This window comes from Mesoplodon densirostris, chromosome 12, assembly GCF_025265405.1.
Source record: "Mesoplodon densirostris isolate mMesDen1 chromosome 12, mMesDen1 primary haplotype, whole genome shotgun sequence".
Taxonomy (NCBI): domain Eukaryota; kingdom Metazoa; phylum Chordata; class Mammalia; order Artiodactyla; family Ziphiidae; genus Mesoplodon; species Mesoplodon densirostris.
Genome location: NC_082672.1, coordinates 26,057,104 through 26,065,722, shown reverse-complemented (window position 1 = coordinate 26,065,722; position 8,619 = coordinate 26,057,104). Strand labels below are relative to the sequence as shown.

Sequence of the window (8,619 nt, the reverse complement as noted above, 5' to 3'; positions counted from 1 at the left end):
TTCCCTAGGTCCTTTTGGATGGCACAACCCACAGTGTCTGTGATGGTCTATTTCCTCTCTGTTGGGTCCCCACTTCCCACAGGCACCTTCTGGTCATCACTGCCGTTCTGTTTGTATCCAGCGAAGCACTCAGCAGTTCTGTAACCAGAAGACCTAGCTCACCATTCAAAAATGCATGTACAAACAGCAAGAACAAAAAAGGTTCAAATGTTTACTTTACAATTGTTTTATTCAAAGCAAATTAAAAAACTTAATATATTTTTCCTTTAAAAATGGGGATTTAAAAAAAACTTTATAATTAGTTTTGAGGGTGCTTATCTTACCTTCAACATAAATGATTTATATATTAAATTTGTTTTCTGATATCCACGTACATTCTCATCCTTTTTAGGTAGCTGTGAAAAGATTTCATATTCAAAAGCCAATGCCACTTTTCTAAAATTTAGGAGAAAAGATTCTTGCACCCAATGTAGCAGATGCTTGCTCCAAGTGGTAGAAAGTCCTTTTGCTCTTGGCCAAATGTCAGGTCTTGATTTCTGGTTGTGTGAAAAGACGTGTTTTGTTTTCTTCAGAGGATGGAAGGAGTCTCAATTCTTCAGGTTTGTTTTTATCTCAAAGACGTGTCTAAAATGGGTACCTAATGTTTTATTGTATAAACCTTATGATGATTGGGCCTGTGCAGTCCAACTTTTAGATGATATTTTCATACCAAGAAAGATGATAATTGGCAGCTGCATTGTATTTAGGCTAATAATCTCAGTACTCTCATCTTAAGTCCTTCTGATGAAGAAGACAAGACTGATTTTATTTAACCAACAAATATAGGAGTCTATGTACATGGCAGTTGGAAGTGGTCACAAGAATATCACATAAAAATAAATACTTTACACACTTTTCTTCCATGTCTAAAAGTGTTAAAATTCTAACCGGAGAAGATTAGAAGGTAATTAGTGAACTCAATTATTTGTAAAAAATATAAAAACACACAAACCAAATGATGCAAAAAATCTTTTTAATCTAAAAATTCATTTCCCAGGGCTAATTAAGAGCCAAGGCCTGCCAATTTTTATCAGTTTATTTGACCAAAAAGAGCTATTCAGCATTTTCTTCAAAGTAAGATAATATATAATAGATTTTGATAAACCTTTCTAAGTGAGGACACGATACGGCAGGCAGTTCAAGGAAAAATAGCATTAACTTTTTCTTTGGTGTAGCCAAAAGGATATCCAAAAGTTAGCAAATGTTGACGTTTCAAGTGATAAGAAATTGCCAAATGGAAGTTCAAACTCTGGTTTAAAAAAAAAAAAGTTGTAAAAGGAAAGGCTCCACCCACAGTTCTGTAGTGCAAGTTTTAAAATTTAATTCTGAAAAATAATTTTATTTAATAAGCAGGAAACAAATTCCAGCAGTGTATCACTTACTCCTCTCTCCTTTCTCATCTGTTACCCTCTCTGTATGTGCCACTGTCATTTCAGCTCTCCAAGGAGGTCTCAGCTGCTGCTCAAGGACGAAAGTCATTAAAAAATTACCCACATTTCTACAAACCAGGCTAGAAGTTGTGTGTCTGTGGCTGCACAGCAGCAGACTCCGAGTTACAGCGTTGCCATGTCCACGTATCTGTCATTGTTACAAAAAAGAAACAAAGCCTTTTTTCCCCAGAAAAAAGTACCTGAACCAATGCGTCACTTAGCCCCTTACCAACTTTTTGGGGTAACCACTACATGGCTCCCCTTGAAAGCACACCTGTGCACATCCCCACCCATTCTGTGCGCTCAGAACCAGCCAATCTACCCCCTCTTTCTCAGAAGTAATGGTCCTCTCCCTTCTTTTGAAACTCACTAATTTCCATAAACGTAATACTTTTAAAGCAGTTACCACCTTGCTCAGAAGGCTCCATTACTCTACCTAGCTTAACGCTGTCTCTCCTATTTCTGTACATGCTGTTTGTATTTTTTTTAACATAAAGTGTTCCAAATGCACACACATACACATCCCTGCACACACCCAGCATTTAGAGAGAGAAAAAAAAAATCTTCCCCAGGAAGCACTTTTAGAAGTTAAGCTTCTACTTGCTTTTAAGCCACAGGGCAAGTGCCAAGTGAGTCTAAATAGCCCTCCCTTTCCGCTGCGGGGCCGGCCGTGCCGGGTCCACAGCACAGATGCTGAGCGAGATCCACGGACAAGGCAGGGAAGGGTACCTGTCAGGCTTCCCAGAGCGGTGTGCTGCACATCTCCCCACATCACCTGGGAGGTTCTTGCCCTTAGCTCTCTTCCCTCTGGGGACCACCACGCTGTTCTGATGGATCCGTGCCCTCTGCGCTGGGCCGCCCCTCCGTGGGGCCAGGAGCCTGAGCCCGCGAGGCAGCGGGCTGCCCTGCACAGAGCAGGCTGCCCTCACCCCCGCCATCCCCCGCCAGTGCTTCCAGCGAACGTCCCCTCGCAGCGCCCAGGGCCCGGAGAGCCCTGCTGTCTACGGGCTCCGTGGCTTCCCCTTCGCCCTCTGAGATGACGGTCATGGGGCTGCTCTGGATCCGGTTCCGCACACTGTACCGGCTGCTGGCGGCGGAAGGTGGAGTTCGGCTGCGGCCGTACCTGGGGCCAGAAAAGGAGAGACTCCGAGGCATCGAGCCTTCGTTCTTGGCCCACTCCTCCTGGGCCCTTCTGTTCTTGCTCGGGGAGCAGCTTGATGGGCTCTCGGGGGTGTCTGGCGAAGGCTCCGACCTTGACCTCTGGAATCTGGGGTCTGTGTTCTTGAGCATCTCGGCTGCAGACATGCGGGCACTGGTGTCTGACCGACTCCCTTTTTTCAGCAGCAGAGCTTTGAAGTTGTCACTGCTGGTGCTGCTCTTCCGGATGCTTCTCTGAATCGATCCCACTTGCTTCTGGGAGGCCAGGCTGGGGGCAGCACCAGTGGGTGTCACTGGCGGGGAGGGAGAATGGTTTCGGGAGTGATCATCATCGGAATCTTTACGGCCAAGGACTTTCCTCTTAGACCTGAGATTTAAGGACGTTAAGATGAAGGTGAATTCCTGGTGGGCCACTGGAGGCCCACCACATACACCCTGCTTCTCTCACCGCACATTAAGGTCACCATCTATTATTTTCACTATGGAAAGTACCAAACACCCAGGCAAAAAGAATAGTTCATTGTATTACTATGTGTGCCCATGACCCAGCTGTGATAATTATTAACTTATGGCCACCCTGTTTTCATTTCTACCCTCACTGGATTATTCTGAAACAAATCTCAAACATCATATTATCTTACTTTGGAGAGGACCATTTCCAACGTTTTGAATAATTGCCATTTCTTACTTAACTCTTCTGTATGGGACTGATGCTGAGTGAATTTCATGGTGCTGGCACTTGAATGGCCTAATACAGGGGTCTCCAACCCCCGGGCCGCGGGGTAGCGGGGCCTGTTAGGAAGTGGGCCGCACAGCAGGTGAGTGGCGGGCAAGCGAGCGAAGCTTCATCTCCCCATTGCTCACATTGCCGCCTGAGCCATCCTCCCCACCCCCACCCCGTGGAGAAACTGTCTTCCACGAAACTGGTCCCTGGTGCCAAAAAGGTTGGGGACCACTGGCCTAACAGACAAGCCAGCTCCTAGAATGTCCCACATACTGAGACAGGCCCCCACCATAGGTTCTAGAACAACTCTGCAACTTTACGTTCTCCATCATTCTAGAGTTTGGCATAAAACCAGTTTTCCTTGGCTCTTACTGGACCATTCGCCAGCTCCTAAAAATCGAATTTTCTGGAAAAGAAGAGTGAACCTTCCACATCACATCCTGTTAGCTGAGTGCAGAGAACCACTAGCCGAGCAAGCAAATGTGAGGGATGTGGGTAGAAGGTGAAAGAGGAGGGGCCTTCAGGAAAAGTAAAACTGTCCTGGGGGAATTTCTTATTCCCAGTCTCTAAGAATCTCCCTGGCTCAACGTGTCTTCTGCTGAGAATGCATTAGAGAAAATAAAGCAGATGTGCCAAGTGGCCCCTTGCAGGTCTCTTCATACCAACAACTCAGTGTGGGAGGAATCTCTCAGCTAAGTGCAGGTGGACTGGCTGTAAGGAAACTTGATATATTTACTAAAGGTGTGGTTATACCTCTTTTTCTGCCATAAAATTCTAGAACCTGCAACAGGCAAAGGTTGAGAGGATGCTATCTGAACACAGAGATTAAGAGTTGAATCTGAGCAACTTCTAGCTGTGTGACCCTGGACCAGTTACTCATCTATTTACAAGTTTTTCAGACTTGTAAAATGTGGATGATGATAACAACCTCACAGGTTTGTGAGGATTCAATGAGATAAAGGACCTCTGGAGTCACATAGACCTGGGTTCACCCACTGCTAAAGCTTCCTTGCTCTGTAAACTGGGGCAAGTTGAACTTTCTGATCCTGTTTCCTATCTGGAAAAGAGGAATAACAGTAGACAGTTCAGAGGCTTATCAATAAAGATAAATGCAGTCATAGCCATAAAGTGTCAGGCAAAGAGTAGATGCCTAACAAACCTTTGAGTGTCATTTAGGGAAATATAATTCTTCCTTCCTGCTATCAGCTCAGGCTTTAGTGCTCTTTTTACCTGTCCTGCACATCGAGCCACAGGGGAGGATGGGCCCGTGATGGCTGCCCTGGGCTTGGTGCTCCCAGGGTCCTCTCTGTGCTTCTGGCCAAAAAGAAGCCACTAAAATGGAAGACAGGAAGTGGTAAAAACCCAATTAAGAGGCAGAAGCGGGTGGCCAGAGCTGACATAGCACCAGCCCCTTTAGGACAGCAGAGACTGGCCTATGATACTTTGGTTCAACAGTTCTATTCCACTGTCAACAAGAGCACCGCTCTGGAGTTAAGTTGCTGACCCACTGACAAAAACCACAGAAACAATAACATCTCAGAATTTCAGAACTGGAAAACATTTAGGTGGTTTGGTCTGACCAGAGAAGGTAATCGAGGTCTAGAGAGTGAAGTCATACAGCTTAACACAAGAAGTAGGACCTGATGGAATACCTTTGCAGTAGAGCACATGACCTCACAATTTATACTGTTTGCTTCCCAAAGACATCTCTGCTCATCTGATTCTTGTAGGTATTGGTTTGTGGCTTTTTTTTTTTTTTCCTTTTTGCGGTATGTGGGCCTCTCACTGTTGTGGCCTCTCCCGTTGCGGAGCACAGGCTCCGGATGCGCAGGCCCAGCAGCCATGGCTCATGGGCCCAGCCGCTCTGCGGCATATGGGATCCTCCCAGACCGGGGCACGAACCCGTATCCCCTGCATCGGCAGGCGGACTCTTAACCACTGCGCCACCAGGGAGGCCCTGGTTTGTGGCTTTTAAATGTGGCTTTTCTGTTTGGCTTTTAAATGGAGAAGGTGTGCTGAGATCCACATAACAAGCCATAGCTATGCTTGATTAAAGCTACAACCTTTAATTGTAGATTTAGAATGAAGACAGAAGACGGGAATTTATAAAAGTATTGTTGTTTCTCAAGAGTAACTGCCCACTAAAATGAGAATTAAAACTAAATATATGAATTCTCTGCATATATGTATGTATATATACACACAGACTATAAATATGTGTGTGTATTTCTAAGGAAAATGGCTATAAAAAAACGCTTGAACAATTAACACTGGCTTAAAAACTAATTACTTCAATAAAGATAAAAACTTCACCCCTCAACTGGTGTTCTACATTTTCCATCTGGCTTTAAATCTGAAGTGAATTAATTTGCATTATAAAATTTGAAAGCTGTGTTTCAATTTAGATATTCTTTAATTTAGATTATTAGCTTAGGTACTGAAGGATATATAATAAAGCCCTAAAAATCACAGACTTTAGCTGGCTTCCTATTATGTCTGCTAATATATTATCTATGTCTATATCTATCTATCCATCTACTAAAAATTAGCCTGCATCTATCTATCTATCTATCTATCCATCCATCTACTAAAAATTAGTCTGCATCTATCTATCTATCTATCTATCCATCCATCTACTAAAAATTAGCCTGCATCTATCTATCTATCTATCCATCCATCCATCTACTAAAAATTAGCCTGCATCTATCTATCTATCTATTTATCCATCCATCCATCTACTAAAAATTAGCCTGTATCTATCTATCTATCTATCTATCTATCCAACGATCCATCTACTAAAAATTAGCCTGCATCTATCCATCCATCCATCCATCCATCTACTAAAAGTTAGCCTGCATCCTTGCTCCCACTCTGTAATCCATACCCTACTCAGTCTTTCCTTCTGTCGTGTACAAGGAACAATACAGACTGGCCAATTTCTGCATCTGCAGTAGATGTAACTCCTTGATAGGAGAAACCACAGTCTTTTAGTGCCTTAAGAAGGTTGCCACAATAAAACACAGAGGAGATCTTCGGTATCTTGTTAGGAAAAGTGTGTAGTAATGTGGCCCCACAACAGCTGGGGTTCTCTCTGAGACCAAGTATTTAGTGCACAGAGCAACCAGGCAACACATCTTCTCTGTGGATGCTGTTTTAAGTATATATGCCTGCATATTTAGCAACCCAATGCATCCCATATCGAACGGGAGATGTTGAGCCTTGGAAGAATTTCCTAATAGTTACACAATCATTGAGAGCTCATTAGGTGTCCAGCATGATTCGAGTTAGAAACATCAGCGTAAACCTCTAGACATGTCACTGAAGTTGATTTCAAAGGATGTGGAATTTTTATTTCCCTATTTGGAGGAATAATGTGATCACTAGCTACCTTTTTATTTCTAATGAGAGCACAGACAGCGGTCAGACAATGTTAAAGAGGCAGGCTTTAGGGTCTATTGGGACACTATACCAGTAGTGGAGTCAAGAGTTAAAGAACATAATTCTTGACAAACACCTTAATTCATCAGCTTGTTTTTTCCCCCCCTAAGTTAGATGTTTACATGTTGCACGAGGAATCGCAGGTAGGGACTTCACAGCCTCTGCTTTCTATCTCATGCAATAACAGCCTTTTCAGTTAGATTCTAAGAATTGGGAAAGTACTGCTGACACAGGTTACTTACACAGAGAATCAAATGATTTTACAGGATGTTTAGTTTCAGGAGGAAAAAAGGGGACATTGATTCAGGGACCTTGGCAGCACAGGGGCATTCATAAGAGTTATCTGAAAATACTATGGTAAAGAATTTTAGAAGGAAGTAAAGGGTTTATACAGCATATAGTTTAAAGTCCTTGCACGAACACAATCATATCCATTTTTACAATGACACCGTTGTGGGAGTACTCAACTGTTTATAGCCAGAAAAATGAGGCAATAAATAAAGCTTTAGTGCTAAGTCACATTCACTCTTCAAGGTGATCACATGTAAAGAGTACAACAGTTCAGGCGATTATTTTGAAAATTTTATACATTTTTTAACCCAAGAATTTCTTACGCCAGTAGATGGCACTAGCAGTATATAGTAACAAGCAAGTTTAATTCCTTTTGCTCCTGCTTAAAAAAGATGTACTTTTACCGAAACATTTAAGTAGCCAAAGATAGTACACTATAAAATCCTAGTTTTTCTGTAAAATGAAAATAGTAACAGCAATAAAACCAAGCACTGTTAGGAAAGAAGAAGTCCTGTACAGCTAGTCTGTGCATCTTAAGTCCACAGAACACAGCATCCCTCATCCTGGACTGGACCACTGGCTACTCTAACCCAACTCCTGTAAATATCCAGTCAAATACAGCGACACTGCATTTCTTGCTAGTCAGAGAAGGGCCAACCAAATGGCATCATCACGTTGAGCTTCTGTCCCCCATATCATCATAAAAATCAGTGGAACAAAGTAAAACAGAAATTGGAGTCAAGGCCAATAAAAATATAGAAACAAACGAAGAAATCAATAATCAGGTTAATGAAGCCTAACTGGGTGACATTAGAAACCTCAAGAAAGGAAAATACACTGAGAAACGATTTGGAAAGGGGGACTCATAAAGTAGATGCAAAAAAGAGGAAGGAGTTTTGGATACCTGTGAATAGCTGCAAAAAGGTCTTCCGTGGTCCGGGGTCTACTGGGGGTCATCACCTCATCACTCCCATCTTCCTTACAGAAATCACAGGTCTCTGAGGAAGAACCGGCTGTGTCAGCCTCCGGTACCCCAGCTATGGAGAAACAAGCAGGCAGACGCAAGATGCACAAATGACTTGAATTTCAGTCTTTAGCCAAGCTCCCAAATAGGCTTCCCTACCATCCTGACAACGTGAGAGTCACAGGGAGAAGCAGTGGGGCCTGTAGTTTGATATTTTACAAAGATGGGGAAAATGACACAAGCATGACAGTCAAAGCTCAGGCTTTTCTGTTAAAGTCTAGAGAAACTGACTGAATCTCCCTTAAATTTTGTTAGAACGGTTCTTTGCAGCTCTCCAGGGGATTACTCACTGCTATTTAATACCCAGCCTGCTGCCGACCACTCCACCCGCCTCTATTTTCTGCGCTTCTGTAAGCTCTACCCTTAGATCTAGATTAAAAAAAAAAAATTCATAGAAATGCCAAGTTGGTAACCTAAGTACGAGGCAGCACGGGGAGTCCACATACTGCTGGCTTGAACGTGAACGTGCACCAGCCCTGTTCGCCTCAGCTGCATATGGTCAGAGGGGAACAAGA

At 43.2% G+C, this 8,619-nt stretch overlaps 1 protein-coding gene across 6 annotated transcripts in view; it reads right to left on the bottom strand.

The window, feature by feature from the left end:
- Positions 1-279: 279 nt before the first annotated feature.
- The window catches only part of NHSL1 (NHS like 1), a 242,066-nt gene continuing 233,726 nt past the window's right edge, over positions 280-8,619 (bottom strand). For 5 of the 6 annotated variants that reach the window (XM_060115034.1, XM_060115028.1, XM_060115029.1 and 2 more), the window contains 2 exons: positions 7,985-8,117; positions 280-2,994 (listed from right to left, as the gene is read on the bottom strand). In XM_060115034.1, the coding sequence (XP_059971017.1) occupies positions 2,262-2,994; positions 7,985-8,117 (866 nt within the window). In that variant the 3' untranslated portion in view covers positions 280-2,261. The remainder of the gene's footprint in view (positions 2,995-7,984; positions 8,118-8,619) is intronic. The other variant, XM_060115033.1, reaches the window with a different exon arrangement.